The sequence below is a fragment of the Ranitomeya variabilis genome, chromosome 2 (genome assembly GCF_051348905.1).
Source record: "Ranitomeya variabilis isolate aRanVar5 chromosome 2, aRanVar5.hap1, whole genome shotgun sequence".
Classification (NCBI taxonomy): domain Eukaryota; kingdom Metazoa; phylum Chordata; class Amphibia; order Anura; family Dendrobatidae; genus Ranitomeya; species Ranitomeya variabilis.
The window spans coordinates 605,135,679-605,155,710 of NC_135233.1; the positions used below are offsets into that span (position 1 = coordinate 605,135,679).

The window sequence follows — 20,032 nt, forward strand, 5'->3', positions numbered from 1 at the left end:
CAGAAGGCTCAACCTGCCCCGAAGAAAAACGAGGATGAAAACCAAAATTACAAAAGAAAGGCGAAACCAAAGTAGCCGAACTAGCCCGATTATTAAGGGCAAACTCGGCCAATGGCAAGAAACCCACCCAATCATCCTGATCAGCAGACACAAAGCATCTCAAATAGGTTTCCAAGGTCTGATTAGTTCGCTCAGTTTGGCCATTTGTCTGAGGATGGAACGCCGAAGAAAAAGACATCAATGCCCATCCTAGCACAAAAGGCCCGCCAAAACCTAGAAACAAACTGGGAACCTCTGTCAGACACAATATTCTCCGGAATGCCATGCAAACGAACCACATGCTGAAAAAACAATGGAACCAAATCAGAGGAGGAAGGCAATTTAGGCAAAGGTACCAAATGGACCATTTTAGAGAACCGGTCACAAACCACCCAGATAACAGACATCTTCTGGGAAACAGGAAGATCCGAATTAAAATCCATGGAAATATGCGTCCAGGGCCTCTCAGGGACCGGCAAAGGCAAAAGCAACCCACTAGCGCGAGAACAGCAAGGCTTGGCCCGGGCAAAAGTCCCACAGGACTGCACAAAAGAACGCACATCCCGCGACAAGGAAGGCCACCAAAAGGACCTAGCAACCAAATCTCTGGTACCAAAAATCCCAGGATGACCAGCCAACACTGAACAATGAACCTCAGAAATTACCTTACTAGTCCATCTATCAGGAACAAACAGCTTCCCCACTGGACAGCGGTCAGGTTTATCAGCCTGAAATTCCTGAAGCACCCGCCGCAAATCAGGGGAGATGGCAGAAAGAATCACCCCTTCTTTAAGAATGCCAACCGGCTCAAGGACTCCAGGAGAATCAGGCAAAAAACTCCTGGAGAGGGCATCAGCCTTAACATTCTTAGATCCCGGAAGATACGAGACCACAAAATCAAAACGGGAGAAAAACAGGGACCATCGAGCCTGTCTAGGGTTCAGCCGCTTGGCCGACTCGAGGTAAATCAGATTCTTATGATCGGTCAAGACCACAACGCGGCGCTTGGCTCCCTCAAGCCAATGTCGCCACTCCTCAAATGCCCACTTCATAGCCAACAACTCCCGATTGCCAACGTCATAATTGCGCTCCGCAGGCGAAAACTTTCTGGAAAAAAAAGCACACGGTTTCATCAAAGAACCATCAGAATTCCTCTGAGACAAAACGGCCCCTGCCCCAATCTCAGAAGCGTCAACCTCAACCTGAAAAGGAAGAGAAACATCCGGCTGACGCAACACAGGGGCAGAAGTAAATCGGCGTTTAAGCTCCTGAAAGGCCTCAACAGCCGCAGAGGACCAATTCGTCACATCAGCGCCTTTCTTCGTCAAATCGGTCAGGGGCTTAACCACACTGGAAAAGTTGGCAATGAAACGGCTATAAAAATTAGCAAAGCCCAAAAATTTCTGAAGGCTCTTCACCGATGTGGGTTGAATCCAGTCATGAATGGCTTGGACCTTAACAGGATCCATTTCTATAGACGAGGGAGAAAAAATAAAACCCCAAAAAAGAGACCTTCTGAACTCCAAATAGGCACTTAGACCCCTTCACAAATAAAGCATTATCACGAAGGATCTGGAATACCATCCTGACCTGCTTCACATGAGACTCCCAATCATCGGAAAAAATCAAAATATCATCCAAATACACAATCATGAATTTATCAAGATAATTGCGGAAAATATCATGCATGAAGGACTGAAATACAGAAGGAGCATTAGAAAGCCCGAAAGGCATCACAAGGTATTCAAAATGGCCTTCGGGCGTATTAAATGCAGTTTTCCATTCGTCACCCTGTTTAATACGAACAAGATTATATGCCCCTCGAAGGTCAATCTTAGTAAACCAACTAGCCCCCTTAATCAGAGCAAACAAATCAGAAAGCAAAGGTAAAGGGTATTGGAATTTGACCGTGATCTTATTAAGAAGGCGATAATCAATACAGGGTCTCAAGGAGCCATCCTTCTTGGCAACAAAAAAGAATCCCGCTCCCAATGGTGACGAGGACGACCGAATATGCCCCTTCTCCAAAGACTCCTTGACATAACTCCGCATGGCGGCATGCTCTGGCACAGACAGATTGAAAAGTCGGCCCTTAGGGAACTTACAGCCAGGAATCAAGTTAATAGCACAATCACAGTCCCTATGTGGAGGAAGGGAACTGGACTTGGGCTCATCAAATACATCCTGGAAATCCGACAAAAACTCAGGGACTTCAGAAGAGGGGAAAGAGGAAATTGACATCAAAGGAACGTCACAATGTACCCCTTGACAACCCCAACTAGTCACAGACATAGATTTCCAATCCAGCACCGGATTATGTTCCTGTAACCATGGAAAACCCAGTACAACAACATCATGCAAGTTATGCAACACCAGAAAACGGCAATCTTCCTGATGTGCTGGAGCCATGCACATGGTCAGCTGAGTCCAATACTGAGGTTTATTCTTGGCCAATGGTGTAGCATCAATCCCTCAAAGGAATAGGGCTCTGCAAAGGCTGCAAGGAAAAACCACAGCGCCTGGCGAATTCCAAGTCCATTAAGTTCAGGGCAGCGCCTGAATCCACAAATGCCATGACAGAAAAGGACGATAATGAGCAAATCAGGGTCACAGATAAGAGAAATTTAGGCTGTACAGTACTGATGGTAACAGACCTAGCGACCCTCTTAGTACGCTTAGGGCAATCAGAAATAACATGAGCAGAATCACCACAGTAAAAACACAGCCCATTCTGACGTCTGAATCCCTGCCGTTCTGCTCTAGTCAAAATCCTATTACATTGCATAGGCTCAGGACTCCGCTCAGAGGACACTGCCATATGGTGCACAACTTTGCGCTCGCGCAGGCGCCGATCAATCTGAATGGCTAGAGACATAGATTCGCTCAAACCAGCAGGCGTGGGGAACCCCACCATAACATCTTTAAGGGCTTCAGAAAGACCCTTTCTGAAAATTGCTGCCAGAGCATCCTCATTCCATTTAGTGAGCACAGACCATTTTCTAAATTTCTGGCAGTATAATTCTGCCGCTTCCTAACCCTGACATAGGGCCAACAAGGTTTTTTCTGCATGATCCACAGAATTAGGTTCGTCATACAATAATCCGAGCGCTTGAAAAAATGCGTCTACATTAAGCAATGCCGGATTCCCTGATTCAAGGGAGAATGCCCAGTCCTGAGGGTCACCACGCAGCAGAGAGATGACGATTTTAACCTGCTGAATGGGATCACCAGAGGAACGGGGTTTCAAAGCAAAAAACAATTTGCAGTTATTTTTAAAGTTCAAAAACTTGGATCTGTCCCCAAAAAACAAATCAGGAGTAGGAATTTTAGGCTCTAAAGCCGGAGTCTGGACAACATAATTTTGGATACTCTGTACTCTTGCAGCAAGTTTATCCACACGAGAAAACAAACCCTGAACATCCATGCCAGCGCCAAAATCCTGAACCACCCAGAGATTAAGAGGAAAAAAAAGACAAAACAGACTACAGAAAAAAAAAATGGCTCAGAATTTTTCTTTTTTCCTTCTTTTGAGATGCATTTAATTCATTTTTGGCCAGTTGTACTGTTATGAACTGGTGGTTTAGGAGCAACATGGCACGTGCTCTGGAGGAGGTGGTACCTGTACTGACCGCAGTTCCTGAGCTTAACACAACACTAGAAGTAGCCGTGGGATGTTCCTGTCACTCCCTAGACACCTCGTCACAGCCGGAGGACTAACTACCCCTAAAGATAAACAGGAAAGCTATCTTGCCTCAGAGAAAATTCCCAAAGGACAGACAGCCCCCACAAATATTGACTGAGTGGAGAGGGAAATGACATACACAGAATGAAACTAGGATGTAGCAAAGGAGGCCAATCTAGCTAGATAGATAGAACAGGACAGAATGCTGTGCGGTCAGTATTAAAAACTAGAAAAATCCACCACAGAGTTTACAAAAATCTCCACACCTGACTAAAGGTGCGGAGGGTAAATCTGCTTCCCAGAGCTTCCAGCTTAACTGAATAAATCCATACTGACAAGCTGGACTAGAAAAAAAACATAGAATGTGCTGAACGATTAAGTCCACAACAAGTGGAAAGCAAAAGAACAAAGCAAGGACTTATCTTTGCTGAACTGGTCAGAATATCAGGGAAATCCAAGAGAGATGTGAATCCAAGCAGGAACCATTGACAACTGGCACTAGCTGAAGGATAGAGCCAGGATAAATAGCCGAGCCAGAATAGACGATCAGTGGAAGCAGCTGCTGACTGCTAAATCCAAGGAGCAGCAGTTCCACTTAAATCCACCAGAGGGAGCACAAGAGCAGAACTCACAAAAAGTGCCACTTACAACCACCGGAGGGAGCCCAAGAGCGGAATTCACAACAGGCAACTATCCCAGACCGATAAAATCTGTCTTTGTAATGGTCTTGAGTGGGCTTGGGCCCACCTGACACAGTTGATACAGGTTGTCATTTTCCCTAAGATCTTCATGGCTGATCTTATGGTAACTCGACCTTTCAAGAACTGTATGATCATCTTTCTCATTGACTCTTGTCTTTCTTTTGGCAGAAAGGACTCTCTGCAAGTTGAATCCAGAAGCACTCCCAGGAATACCTTCCGAGATTCGGGTTTTAGATGAGATTTTTTCCGATTTACGACCCATCCCAGGTGTTCCAGCACCGCTATGGTTCGATCTCTGTGTAGGAGTAAAGTTTTTTCTGATCGACCCACCAGGAGAAAATCGTCCAAATAAGGAATTATTGTAATTCCCTGGTTTCTTAGGTATGCAACAACTTCTGCGATCAGCTTCGTGAATATTCTTGGGGCTGAAGCCAAACCAAATGGGAGACATTGAAACTGGAGGTGGCAGGTCTGATCCGATAAACTTACCGAGAACCTCAGAAGTTCCTGAGAGGCTGGATGAATTGGAACCTGATAATACGCACTCTTCAGGTCGAGAGTGCACATTACTGAATTTTTGTCTATGAGATGGATAGTTGATTTTATGGATTCCATCTTGAACCGCTTGTATTTGACCCAAGCGTTTAATGGTTTTAAGGTTTGTGATGGTGCGACTTTCCCCTGACGGTTTCGGGATTGAGAATAGGGAAGAGTAGTGACCCCTGCCTATTTTTGATGCGGGAACCCAAACTATGACCTGGGAGCTGAAAAGTTCCTGCAGGTCTAAGAACATTGGAGAGTCGGCTGCCACAGTTGTCGGTGAGATATACCTTTGGGGTGCAGGAGATACAAGTTCTATTTTGTAGCCCTTGGATATTATGTTTAAGACAAACTCGTTTTGTGTGATCTGACCCCAGTTGCGGAGAAAAAAACTGAGCCTGCCCCCCATACCTATGGCGTCAATGCCTCCTAGGTCTAGAGCTTGACCCAAAAAGGGAATTTCTTCCCCTTCTGTTCTGGGTTTAGGAACTTTTATAGGACCCTCTGTTGGATCTCCACTGTTCCCTATATTCTGGTTTGCAGGGTGGCGGCCTTCTCTGAAAAGGCTGAAACTTTTTGGGTTTATCCTCAGGGAATCCCTTATTATCCGACGCAAACTCCAAGATGTCATCTAACGCCTGTCCAAATACCCGGGATCCTGCAAAGGGAATGGCACACAATTTATTTTTAGAGGCGTTATCTCCCGACCAGGATTTAAGCCATATGGCTCTACGGGTTGCATTAGATAAAGAGCTATTTCTAGCCGCAAATCTCACAGATTCGGCTGAAGTATCAGCCATGAAGGCTGTAGCTGATTTTATAATGGGAAGGGAAGAAATTAATTCAGCCCGTGGGGTTTTATTAACCAAATGCTCCTCTAACTGCCCCATCCATATGAACATGGATTTTGCTACCGAAGTCGCCGCAATATTTGCCCGTATCAGGGCTGCTGACGTCTCCCAAGCACGACGTAGGAGAATGTCCGCCTTGAGGTCCATGGCATACCTGAGGCTTGGCGAATCCTCAAAGGGAATAGAAGTCTTCTTCGTAACTTTAGCCACAGGAACATCGACTTTAGGGATTTCTTCCCATGTTTTGACATCCTCAGGGTCAAATGGTAGACGGCCCTTAATTCCCGGGACATCACTAGTCTACGTTCTGCTTCTTTCCATTCTTGCAATATTATCAGCCGGATATGTTCACTTACAGGGAATACCGTCTGCTTCTGAGATGTTAGACCTCCAAACATCAGATCCTGTCTGGATTTTGGACGCGGCTCTTCCTTCAACTGCATAGTATTTCTCACCGCTTGCACTAAATCTTCCGTGTCTTCCACTGGGAAGAGGTATTTCCTTCCTTGATCCTGTTCTTCCACTGGAAGTTCTCCCTCTTCCTGATCTGAGCTTTTGAAGTCTGAATCTTCATTTGACGATTTATCAATGTCTTCTTGCTCTGGGTCCCATCTAGGTCTCTTGCGGCTCGGACCTGGACTGGAGTGGTGCTGTTGTGATATGGTAGCCAAGGAAGCTTGTACTTCTTCCCTGATTAAACTCCTCATCTCCGATAATAACGTTGGTTGTTCCTTCTCTTACAACCTTGGAAATACAGGTGCTGCAGAGTGCTTTTTTGTACGCTTCTGGAAGCTTTACATGGCACATGGAGCAACGGCTAGATTTTACCAAGGCCTTGCCTGGCTTTTTTGCCGTTGGGAGGAGTGTTTGTGGGATATCCTTGTCCTAATAATACAAGAATAGGGACTGGGCTTAGTGTCTATATGTGAGTTCAGGTGTATTTGCGCTATGCGCACTTACCCCGACATCCTCGCTTCTGATTTCCATATCTTCCTTTGTTTCAGGCATCCTGACACCTGCACATGATCCCTTCTTGGAGCTGAAGCTTTTGCGCCAATCAGCGCCACCGATCGTATGACCGCAGGTCCTGTACATGTGGACACTAGGCAGCCTGAACGCGACTAAATGAATTTGGCGCCTGCCGCCCCCCACACCGTGAACGCCAGCCCGGATGCACCGCTGACGTCACCGGAAGTGACCTCGGCTACTTTCTCCCACTTACTTCCGCGTTCCACGATGTGGAACGCACGCTGGGCCTCCGCTGACGTCACCGGAAGTGACGCTCAGCACTGTTACCGCCGACTCCTCCGTGTTCCTGTATTGAACACATAGTTCCGATGCCTCTTCTCCTGGCACCCGAGTCGAGAGCCCCCCACCGGGAGGAAGCGGCTCTACCCAGGAGCCCGTCCGCTTGACTGGTCTCTGTGGCAGAGGGACTCCCCACCGGGAAGTTTCTGCCTTGGGCCGTTAGACAGGTGGAAGGATATTGGACCAGCCGCACGATCCCCCTGAGCCCTCCGGTAAGCCTTCGCGCACGCTGCTCTCGTGTGTCCCTCCATGCAGGGACAGGAAAAAACACTGAAGGAAAGGGGGCGGAGTGGGACCTTTTAACCTCTCTTGTGTTTTTTCCTGTCCCTGCAAGGAGGAGGGGACGTCCTCCAGTGTGCTGTCAGGGGGACGTCCTGGAAAATAAATCTGCAATATCAGCCAAAAATTTGAAGAGCCATGGTGAGTAACACCCTCTATTAAAGGGGTTGTCTGTTTTGAGTAACTTTTTAGCCGTGTTGCTCCCTATTTCATATAAGATCATGCATAGACCACCAGAGTATTGAATACACGCAGACAGCCTTATAGAACAAAGTCCTGAATTTATTTAATAGAAATACATTTCCTTATTATATATACACATTTACATTAAAGCTTTTGTACACAACTATATTGTGGCTGGGGAAGAAGGTGAGGAGATCCATTCACTGGCGGATAGATCTATCATCGCTTTGAGGGAGGAATGGGAAGATTTTTCAACCTGGAAAATAAAGAAATAATGTATAATAATGAATACTGTACACAATAAATAAATATATCCATATACACACTGAATGCCAAATTGCATTTCGGTGTATGGGTGAATTTTCAGAAGACAGTTTTGTACATTTTTCAGAAATTATGCTAATTATGGCAAAAGAGACATTTTTAGTTTTAAAAAACACATCTATGGTTTTACCATAATTAAAAAAAAATCACAGCAAAAAAAACAAACTGAAGGGTTGGCCTTTATGAAATATTAAAAGCTAGAGTCCATTAAATGTTCCTTTTCCCTATGCGGATATGGCTCTTCTCAGTCACTACAGCATATGCGACATATAAGAGAAGATGCAGCAGCAGGATCACTCGAGGGAGTCTGTGTAGTGGGAAGGAGAACTTCTACAGACACCTGCCTGCAGCAGAAGCCTCCCCCCCTTAGCCATGTCTGCAGCAGGAGCCTCCCCCTTAGCCCTGTCTGCAGCAGGAGTCTAAAAAACAAAACCCACATCAACTATCGCTGATGTAGTTGTCCACAGAGTATAAGACCACCTTACTTAAGACCACCTACCTCTTCAGTAGCTCTCTGGGCGTTATGTCCCCTGTGTTTTCAGCCTCGCTGGGACTTCCGCTGCTGTCATCGTCGCAGTCTGTGCTCTTGTCATTGGTTTTCCTACTTTTTTGTTTACTTTTGTGCTTTTGCTTTTTGTGTTTTTTCTTCTATGACAGAAAATCAAATTGGCATACAATCAATATTTTTTTAATTAATACTAATTTTCTGTTGCTTTCCCCCATATAAAAAGCATTACTTCTCTTCCCTGCCCTTGCATTAAATTAAAAAATAAGGGCCAATTGGGATTTTCCTGTTTTAGCTCATTAAAGGGAATCCATCAGTAGGATCAGCCCTCCTAAGCCGTCTATATGGTCATGTAAATCATAGAAAGCTGAATAAAATGATACCTTGATATCTGCGATCAGATGATTTATTCCAGAAAAATCTGATGTTCTTAATATGTAAATGAGCTGTTAAGATCTACGGGCTGGACATAGATCTCACCAAGAATCTTCCTCCAGATCTTATTATCAATAAAAGTGGTCGTTACCAGTGTGAGACATGTAGATCAGACTGTCAGTCATTACATGTCTCACTGGTAATAAGCTCTGGAGGCAGATTCTCAGAGAGATCTCTTTCCCACCCATAGATCTTAACAGCTCATTTACATATTAAGAAAGCATTAAGCTACTTACCGGTAGCGGCATTTTTCGGAGGCCCATGACAGCACCATGAGAGAGGGGATCCGCCCTTCAGGAACAGGAAACCTACAGATACAAAAAGGGTGGCACCTCTCCCATGCATCAGTTGTATTTCAGAGCCTGAGAGGACTACCGCGGTTAGTGGCAAACAAATATACATTATATACAGTTTATATACAAAAATATTTTATTGCATTGTAACTAGATACCACACGTGAGATCTATATATCTCAATATATATATCAATATCTATATATATATATATATATATATATATATATATATATATATATATATATATATATATATATATATATATATATATATATATATATATATATATATATAGATAACTCCTGTAAAAACTCTGTATAAGGGGAAAGTCTGGAAAGCGCCTGGATGTCCCCTACCCTACGAGCAGATGTTATTGCTACCAAAAAAGCTGTTTTAAGGGATAACATCTTAATTGAGGCTGAATGTAAGGGCTCAAACGGTTCCTTAGTCAAGGCTGAAAGGACTAGGTTGAGATCCCAAGGTACCGACCTATTCTTGTGTATCGGTCTAGCTCTACTAGATGCCTTAATAAACCTTGAGACCCAATAGTGGCTGAGACTTGTACTTTTAGCGTACTAGTGGATAGATTTAGCTCCAAACCCTTCTGCAGAAATTCTAAGATCTGATTTATGGGTATTCCTTCATCAATATTAAAATCTATTTTTATATTAGAAGTGGATAACCGGATGTGTTGGGGCACTGAATTCCAGAGGATGGGTGATATTCGGGAGAAGTCTTAGAGGCGATTGGGTGAGGAGCGAATAAGTGTGGAGGAGAGAAGGAGGTCTTGGGAGGACCGGAGATTACGTGAGGGAAGATATTGAGAGATTAGTGTGGAAATATACGGAGGAGAAAGGTTATGGATGGCTTTGTAGGTCAGTGTTAGTAATTTAAACTGGATACGCTGGGAAATTGGGAGCCAGTGAAGGGATTTGCAAAGAGGTGAAGCAGGAGTGTAGCGAGGAGAGAGATTAATTAGTCAGGCAGCAGAGTTAAGGATGGACTGGAGGGGTGCGAGAGTGTTAGAAGGTAGGCCACAGAGGAGTATGTTGCAGTAGTCGGGGTGGGAGATGATTAGGGCATGCACAAGCACTTTGGTAGAGTGTGGGTTGAGGAAAGGACGGATTCTGGAAATATTTTTGAGCTGGAGGCGACAAGAGGTGGCGAGAGCTTGGATGTGCGGTTTGAAGGACAGGGCAGAGTCAAGGGTTACTCCGAGGCAGCGGATTTTGGGGACAGGGGAAAGTGTGATTTCATTTATTTTAATACATAGATCAGGTAGGGAAGATATGCGTGATGGAGGAAAGATAATGAGTTCAGATTTGTCCACATTGAGCTTGAGGAAGCGAGAGGAGAAGAAGGAGGATATGGCTGATAGACACTCGGATTCTGGACAGCAGAGCGGTGACATCTGGGCCAGAGAGGTAGATCTGAGTGTCATCGGCATATAGATGGTACTGGAAGCCACAGGACCTTATGAGTTGTCCCAGGCCGAGTGTATAGATTGAGAAGAGTAAGGGTCCTAGGACAGAGCCTTGGGGGACACCAACAGAGTGGGGGTGATATGAAGAGGTAGTATGGGAGTAGGAAACGCTAAATGTGCGGTTGGCAAGGTATGAGGAGATCCAGGATAGGGCAAGGTCTTTGACCCCACAGGAAGAGAGGATCTGTAGTAGGAGGCAGTGGTCAACTGTGTCGAAGGCAGAGGACAGGTCTAGAAGGAGGAGTATAGAGAATTGAAAATCCCATTCTATCAGGAAGGCGTCCACTGCCAGAGGATTCTCCCTGGGATTTAGGGAACAGAATTTCCTTTTTTTTCTGTTGTCCTTGGTGGCAAATAGGTCCACTTCTGGATGACCCCACTTGCGGACAATGTGATTGAAGATGTCTCTGTTCAGAGACCATTCCCCTTGTCTTAAGGTATTTCGGCTTAGAAAGTCTGCCTTTAAGTTTTCCTTCCCTCTGATATGCAGGGCAGTTAAAGATAGAAAATGCCTTTCTGCTGTCTGGAGTAGGCGATCCGCCACTTTCATTAGAGATTCGGAATGTGTTCCACCTTGGTGATTTACGTAAGCCACCGCCACCTGGTTGTCCAAGAGGATCTTGACATGGTGACCCTGTAGATATACGAGGAGCTTCTTAACTGAAAGTTCAATTGCCATTAACTCTCTCTGATTGGAAGAAACTACAATGTCACCCATGTGTGCCCCCCACCCCGCGGGGCTAGCGTCTGTGGTTATTACACGAGTCACATGTGTCACCCAGGGAACTCCTGCCGATAAATTGTCCTCATTTAGCCACCATCTAAGAGATGTAAGGGTTACTGGACTTAATATCACCTGACCCTGCAAGGACCCTTGTAAGGCCCTATCATTAACCAGTACCTCAGACGGTAAAGGTCTGGTGTGAAATTGAGCCCAACGGACAGCGGGAATACATGAAGTCAGGGACCCTAACAGCGACATAGCTTGTCTAAGGGTCATGGAGGGTTTATCAATCGCCTTTGACACCTGTTGTTGAATATACAACAACTTATCTGGTGGAAGACGACATTGCTGGGCCTCCGAATCTAATAGCAGCCCTAGGAATCTCTGAATTTTTAGGGGCTGTAATCGGGATTTCTCATAATTTATAATCCAGCCTAGGTGTTCCAGTCTGGACGTGGCCGTTTTTACTTGTGAAAGGCAATGGTCTGCTGAATTCCCCACTATAAGGAAATCATCTACATAAGGAATAACGAGAATATTAGATCCTCGTAAGTGCGCCATGACCTCAGCAACTATTTTTGTAAATACCCTAGGCGCTGCTGACAGACCGAAGGGAAGAGCTCTGAACTGAAAATGGCGAACTATTCCTCCCATAAGAACCGCTACCCTTAGGAATCTTTGGAAGTCTTCATGGATAGGTACATGATAGTATGCATCTTTTAAATCTACAACTACCATGAAACAGTGTTTGAACAGCATCTTTATTGTTGAACTGATTGATTCCATCTTAAATGTTTTATTAACCAGAAACTCATTAAGGGACTTAAGGTTTATAATAGTTCTAAATGATTTGTCTGGTTTTTGAATCAGATATAGAGGAGAGTAGAACCCTCTTCCTCTCTCTGATTCCGGAACTTCAATCAGAACTTTTTTAAGGCATAAGCTTATGACCTCCGCTTCAAAAGCCGTCTGTTCAAGGGGGAAGAACGCAAGGGAGTTAATTTAAACTTATATCGAGGCAGGTGACTAAACTCAAGTCTCAGTCCATCCGATATTATGCCCCGAACCCAAACACTACTCGTGATGTCTGACCGTGCTGAAGAGAAGACTAACAATCTCCCTCCCACAGGGATTACTAGTCATTGGTCCGGTTTCTTACGTTCTTTTGAGGAACGGCGGAACATATAGCCCGTACCTCTTCTGCGTCTATCCTCCCATCTAAAATTGTCTGTAGAGGGTGAGGATACGCGCTTCCTTCCCCGACCAAATCTCCTTCTGTTAAGAGGACGACGGTAGGATGCTGATGATAAATTTGGGAATTTTTTCTTGTCATCTCCTGCTTTTTCCAGCAACTCATCCAAAGTTGGGCCGAAGAGATATTCCCCTTTGCATGGGATAGCGCAGTTTCGATCTTGATTGAATGTCTCCTGACCAGCACTTCAACCATAAGGTTCTACAAGCCGCGTTGGAGAGTCCCGCTGCTCTGGCCGCCATTTTAAAGGGCCACTGTCACCCCCTCCAGCCGTTATAAACTAAAAGAGCCACCTTGTGCAGCAGTAATGCTGCATTCTAACAAGGTGGCTCTTTTAGTTTTAGGTGCATGTATTACCAAAATAAAGGGTTTTATATTTTCGCCAAAATACCTTTCTTTAGCCAGGGAGGCAGGTCCTCACCCCCCTGCTTGTAACGCCACATTGCCGTCACTCAAATATTCAGAGGCGCTGGGCACCGCCCCCTCCGTGCTGTTTACCCATGAAATCCGGCGCCTGCGCTGTGTATCGCTGTTTGGTGCAGGCGCAGAGAGCTCTGGCTGTCTGACGTCACAGCCAGGCTTGCAGACTGCGCCTGTGCGGCCGCCCTGCTTGTGAATCCCAGCCCCGCACTCTGCATAATGCATAACACACTGCGGGGCTGGGATTACCAAGGTGGGTGGCCGCACTCGCCGCACAGGCGCAGTCTGCAAGCCTGGCTGTGACGTCAGACGGCCAGAGCTCTCTGCGCCTGCACCAAACAGCGATACACAGCGCAGGCGCCGGATTTCATGGGTAAACAGCACGGAGGGGGCGGTGCCCAGCGCCCCTGAACATTTGAGTGACGGCAATGTGGCGTTACAAGCAGGGGGGTGAGGACCTGCCTCCCTGGCCAAAGAAAGGTATTTTGGCGAAAATATAAAAACCTTTATTTTGGTAATACATGCACCTAAAACTAAAAGAGCCACCTTGTTAGAATGCAGCATTACTGCTGCACAAGGTGGCTCTTTTAGTTTATAACGGCTGGAGGGGGTGACAGTGGCCCTTTAACTGAATCAACTGAAGCGTCCGACAGGAAGGCAGCGGCCTCTTGAATTACTGGTAGAGCATTCAGAATTATATCTCTGGAAGCACCTTCTTTAAGCTGAGACTCCAACTGATCAAGCTAGACCATTAAGGATCTAGCCGTACAAGTTGCAGCTACTATCGGTCTCAAAGATCCGGCCGCCATTTCCCAGGTACCCTTAAGGAAAGCATCTGCCTTCCTATCAAGAGGATCCTTAAGGGTCCCGATGTCCTCAAATGGTACGGAGGCTTTCTTTGATGCTTTCGCCACTGCAGCATCTAATCTAGGGGCCTTGTCCCAGGTATCAACAGCTGGATCATCAAAGGGGTATCTGCGCTTCAATGCTGGTGGTAAAGAGCCTTTCTTTTCAGGTTTCTTCCACTCCCGGAGAATTAATTCCTGAATCTTTTCGTTCAACGGAAAAGACCTACGTTTTCTTTGATCTAATCCGCTGAACATCATCTCTTGTCTGGAAGGTTGCGCTTTAGGCTCTTCTATGCCCATTGTACCTCTGACCGATTTTACTAGTTTGTCTACCCGGTCCAGAGGCAGACAGAATCGGCTAGAGTCTTCTTCTGATTAAGAGGAAGAGGGAACAGAGCCATAGGAACCCTCTTCTCTTTCTTCCTCCGAAGAATCAGAGTTCAAGGGGGCTTTATACTTTGAACCTCCTGCCTGTGATAGGGACCTCAGGGATTCCCTTACTTCCACATGGATCATTTCCTTTAAGTTAGCCGCACTCATAGATTCTTCCGCTACCTGGGGGAGGACAATAAAGGTGATATCTTCTATCCCAATGTCACTCCACCCCCACCACTCCTGTAGACCTCACCGTCTGCTGTATACAGGGGGTGCATAATTTTTTGGGACAAGAATCTGGTAAGGGGATTCCACAGAGGGCGCACTCCTTATGTTTCGTCTTGCCCGTACTTTTCTTCCCCTAAAATGACAAAGTATAAGGGGCCTGCGTCACTGAGTGAACATTCACGTAGATCACTTACCAGTGCCCGCCGAAAAAGGTACCGGAATGCGAGGGGGTTCTTTCCCAGTTGATGCTCTCGATCCCTGCCTGGATGAGCTTTTACGACTGGACTGGTCACTCCTGACATGCTCCTTTTCCTTAGGCTTCTGTTGCACTTCATCCAGCAGCTGAGGCTGCCGATCACCATCACTCTCCATGATGAAATGAGGCCAAAGCAGGGTTCTGAATCTGACACCTGCTTAAAAATCCCCCTTGATTCCGGTCAGCAGACTGCCTCGCGCTGTCCCCATTGGTCCACGCAATCCAGGATGCAGCTGGGAGGTCAGAGGGCCTGCGTTGAACCTGGCGTTCAGGATCCGGTGGGTGCCGCCATCTTGGATTGACTGCGCATGCGCAGCAACCCGGAAGTGCTCGCAGACTCCGCCCCCCCCGACGTCACCGCGGCCCGGAAACGCTGCAGCACAAACTGAGAGCGGCGCAGGACGCCAGAGACGGCCAGCAGCGCTCCGGACGGCCCCCACCTCCAACCCTGCTGCACCGCATACCGCACAGACCTGAAGGGGATGGGGAATACTTACCGGCACTGGTGGAGACAGGAATCCTCCAGACTCTGCTCCCTGCTGAAAAATGCCACCGACGTGCAGCCCAGACAGGACCACCATGGCGTCTCCAGGAACTCCCGCACCGGCCGAGGTAGGAGACCCCCCCGCTACCTGATTCGGCCGGCCTGGGATCCTTAGGATTCATCTGTAGGATCCTGTCCCTACAGGAACAGGAAACCAACTGATGCATGGGAGATGTGCCGCCCTTTTTGTATCTGTAGGGTTCCTGTTCCTGAAGGGCGGATCCCCTCTCTCGTGGTGCTATAATGGGAGTCCGAATAAAAATGTGGATTTTTCTGGTGCTGCTATTCTAATGCTCAGCGGATTTTCTTCCCCCGGATGCACTTACCCTAACTGATCGCGTCTCTACTATAACGATGACAGTTAATTATTATTACGTCCCCGTGTATCTTTTAGCTGCAGAGAAAGTGGAGAATCTCGCTGGATGACAGATTAAAAGATACACGGTCTCACCTTTTCCTTCTTGTGTTTATGCTCCTTTTTCACCTTGTGTTTTTCTTTGTGTTTTTTATGTTTCTGCTTCTTAGTGGGTTCATTCAGACTTCCTGATGAGTAAGTGCTTGACATCGGAGGACAGCCTGAAAGTGGGTGAGTACAACAAAAAACTAAAAATTTGATAAACCTATCTGCCATGTATGAACACATGTAAGTATGATAGGGTCCCACGGTGTCGCTGCTGCATGACGGAGACAATGAGCACACGTTAAATTAAGGAAACGTGTGGGCACAAAAAATAGTGTTTTGTGTTCTCTACATTTTCTATGCACCAAATCATCCCAAGAATTTTGTGCAAAAAGACAATATTGTATAAAATAAATATTTTATTGAAAGAATAATAATATTATATATAAAATAATTAATATGACAGCTGATAGAAGCACATATAATAATCAATATATAGGTATCAGAACATACAAAAATTACATTAGTACAAAAAGCCAGGCGATGCAATAATAAAATATAAATAGCAGACACAGAGAGCCCCCCAAAAAATATCTAATAACAATACCAAATTAATATGTATACATATATCTGTGCATAAACACCAAATCACAGAAGTATAATAACCACACAATGTGTAAAGACCAAAGTGCACTAGTGCCAAACAAAAAAAAATAGGAAATATATATGTCCTATTAGGAAGAAGGCTAAACGCCGAAACGTACGTAGGGATCCAGGAGCATTTAGGCTACTTTCAGACATAGCGCATTTTTGAGCGCTATTTTGCGGGCGCTTTTCAAAAATGCGCAATGTCATTTTCGTCTGCCGGCAAAGTGAATGAGAAATTCACTTTGCCGTTCAGACACACCGCAAAAAAACGCGGCGCTTTTGTCTGCAAACACGCCGGCGTAAAAAGAATTGACATGTCAATTCTTTACGCAGCGGCGTGTCTGCGTATCCCCCTAGGGCCCCATATTACCTTCCACACACAGCGCCTTTGTCCTGGGTGTCGGCGTCTTTGTACGGAGGGGTTGACACCCAGGACCGGACGTGACGTCGGACAGGAAGAGGGAAGCCCCCGCCCCCCAGTGAAGCAGCATGGAGTCCTTCAACGTGGGGCTGCTGATCGATTTGGTATGTGTGTGTGTGTGTGTGTGTGTGTGTGTGTGTGTGTGTGTGTGTGTGTGTGTGTGTGTGTGTGTGTCTCCCCATGCGACGCTAGTGCCACCATTGTGCTAAGTCGCCGTATGGGACTACTACTCCCATCCGGTATTAGGATGGGAGAGTTGTCCCTGTGTCCGGCAACTTAGCACAATTGTAAAGTTACACAAAACACCTACACACAATACACATACATGACACACAGTACATACAACACATAACATAGAGTATATACTCACCAACAGCACACTGGTAGGCGAAGCCCTCGATCCTCCAGGAAAAAATCCAAAAATAATAAACCAAATTCATACTCCCTGTCCGCAGAATCCATAAAACGAGTGTCCCACGCCGATCCCCTGCTCTCCGGCGATACACTGCCAGGAGCGAAGCTCCTAGCAGTGTATCGCGTACTGTCCCGGAGTTCAATGACTCCGGCGTCTCGGAACTTTCCCACGCAGCACTGCCGTTAAGCGAGAGTGCCGGGGTCAATGACCGCCGGTAAACTCGCTCGCGCATGCGCAGTGACACACCGACAGGAACTATGGCTCCTGTCAGTGTGTTGCTGCAGCCGTGGAGAGCAGACATATCTCTGGATGTGTCTGTTCTCCATGGAAAATCTTGATACGTGGCACTTAAATATGTGGCAATTAAATACGTGGCACTTATACGTGATACGTGTCACTTAAATACGTGGCACTGAAATACGTGATACGTGGCACTGAAATACGTGGCACGTGTCACTTAAATACGTGGCACGCGGCACTGAAATATGTGGCACGTGGCACTTTGATACGTGGCACTTAAATATGTGGCAATTAAATACGTGACACGTGGCACTTATACGTGATACGTGTCACTTAAATACGTGGCACTGAAATACGTGATACGTGGCACTGAAATACGTGGCACGTGTCACTTAAATACGTGGCACTGAAATATGTGGCACGTGGCACTTTGATACGTGGCACGTGGCACTTTGATACGTGGCACTGAAATATGTGGCACGTGGCACTTTGATACGTGGCACGTGGCACTTTGATACGTGGCACTGAAATATGTGGCACGTGGCACTTTGATACGTGGCACGTGGCACTTTGATACGTGGCACGTGGCACTGAAATACGTGATACGTGGCACTGAAATACGTGGCACGTGGCACTGAAATACGTGATACGTGGCACTTAAATACGTGGCACTGAAATACGTGGCACTGAAATATGTGGCACTGAAATACGTGGCACTGAAATACGTGATACGTGGCAAAGAAATACGTGGCACTTAAATAAGTGGCACTTAAATACGTGGCACTTAGGCTATGTTCACATTTGCGTTGTGCGCCGCATGCGTCCTTTTTTTGATTGATTTTGGACGCAGCAAAAATGCAACTTTCTGCGGCCGGATGCGTGCGCTGCAGTGACGCATGCGGCGCAAAACGCAAGTGCGACGCATGTCCATGCGCCCCCATGTTAACTATAGGGGCGCATGACGCATGCGGCGCCCGACGCTGCGGCGCAAACCGCAAATGTGAACGTAGACTTAAATAGCTGGATAGAGCTGGATCCGCGGGCTGTGATCTGGCCTACGCTCAGCACTCTGCGGAGCGCTGTCATTCAAAACACGTCCACTCATTTTGGTGTTTAGTCCCAAAATGGAGGATGGAAGAAGAAAAGGGTTGGACAAGGAAATTACATCATTTCTTTTTTTTTTTCCCCCACTGCAGTTAAAGCTTTATTTGTGTCAAACACAGACAATCTGCAGAGAAAACTGCATAAAAAAACGCACTAAAAACCGCATCAAAAACGCACCAAAAACGCACGTGCGTTTTCTGCCAAGAGCTGCGGTTTTTGTCCTGAAAAAAAAGGATTGAAATCAGGATCGTGTGAACATACCCTTACCGTACAGGGTTACGAGGGGGGGCGTCTGACTGACGCCTGCCCTAGTAACCTGGGGTTAGTGACAGTGGGGTTAGTAAACCCCAGCTGATGTCTGTTCCGCTTGCTGAGGCGTCTTTGGCTCAAGGCCATTGCAGCTGGCAGAATCGACATGATGTTAACTCCAGTGTGTATTGTATTCCGAGTCATAAAGACAGGAAATGACCTCAATGACTCTTTTTTTTCCCCTTTTTTTTTTTTTTTCAAACAAACTTTATTTTCAGTACACAATGCTGAAAAAAACGCAGCTGCAAAAAACGCAGCAAAAAACGCAGCAAAAAACGCAGTGTGTGAAAGCAGCTGCGTTTTTTGCCTGCGTAAAAAAACGCAGGTAAAGCAGCAGCAAAATACGCGCACGTAAAAATACGCAGCAAATATGCTGTGTGTGAAAGTAGCCTTAGGTATGATGTACTCTTTATAATTTTGCATACATTTTCTGCCAGGCGATTGCAGTCTTTGTTTTATTTAGCACTACGACACTTTATGGGTCTTCAGCAGCGCCTTATATGGAAGGCTTTTTTATAGGATACATCCACAGGGATTGCAGCACATTTCACAGGTTTTTTAGCAGTGTCTGATATGGATGATTCCTTTATAGGATACATACACAGGTTCCTAGAGTGTCTGATATAGGTTGCCTCCATAAAAACTTTTTTACACAATTTTGTCATCATTGCACTACAGCACTTTTTTGTGGTTTCTTCCACATTTTGTGTAAATATAGTTTTGCAATAATGCACATTTTTATTGCACTTTAGTTTATTGGCACTTTATTAGATTTTTCTTGGTTGTATTTGATTCCTAATAGGACATATATATTTCCTATATTTCTTTTGTTTGGCACTAGTGCACTTTGGTCTTTACACATTGTGTGGTTATTATACTTCTGTGATTTGGTGTTTATGCACAGATATATGTATACATATTAATTTGGTATTGTTATTAGATATTTTTTGGGGGGCTCTCTGTGTCTGCTATTTATATTTTATTATTGCATCGCCTGGCTTTTTGTACTAATGTAATTTTTGTATGTTCTGATACCTATATATTGATTATTATATGTGCTTCTATCAGCTGTCATATTAATTATTTTATATATAATATTATTATTCTTTCAATAAAATATTTATTTTATACAATATTGTCTTTTTGCACAAAATTCTTGGGATGATTTGTTTTATAAATTGTGCTTGACAGAATTTGTTTTACATACAATTGGTTACCCATC

The 20,032-nt window shown here is 45.5% G+C and overlaps 1 protein-coding gene across 1 annotated transcript in view; it reads right to left on the reverse strand.

Moving 5' to 3' along the window:
- Nucleotides 1-7,659: 7,659 nt before the first annotated feature.
- The window catches only part of GPATCH1 (G-patch domain containing 1), a 37,321-nt gene continuing 24,948 nt past the window's right edge, over nucleotides 7,660-20,032 (reverse strand). The window contains exons 18-20 of the mRNA XM_077288649.1: nucleotides 15,725-15,849; nucleotides 8,407-8,555; nucleotides 7,660-7,839 (exon numbers count right to left, since the gene is read on the reverse strand). Of these exons, the coding sequence (XP_077144764.1) occupies nucleotides 7,803-7,839; nucleotides 8,407-8,555; nucleotides 15,725-15,849 (311 nt within the window). The 3' untranslated portion in view covers nucleotides 7,660-7,802. The remainder of the gene's footprint in view (nucleotides 7,840-8,406; nucleotides 8,556-15,724; nucleotides 15,850-20,032) is intronic.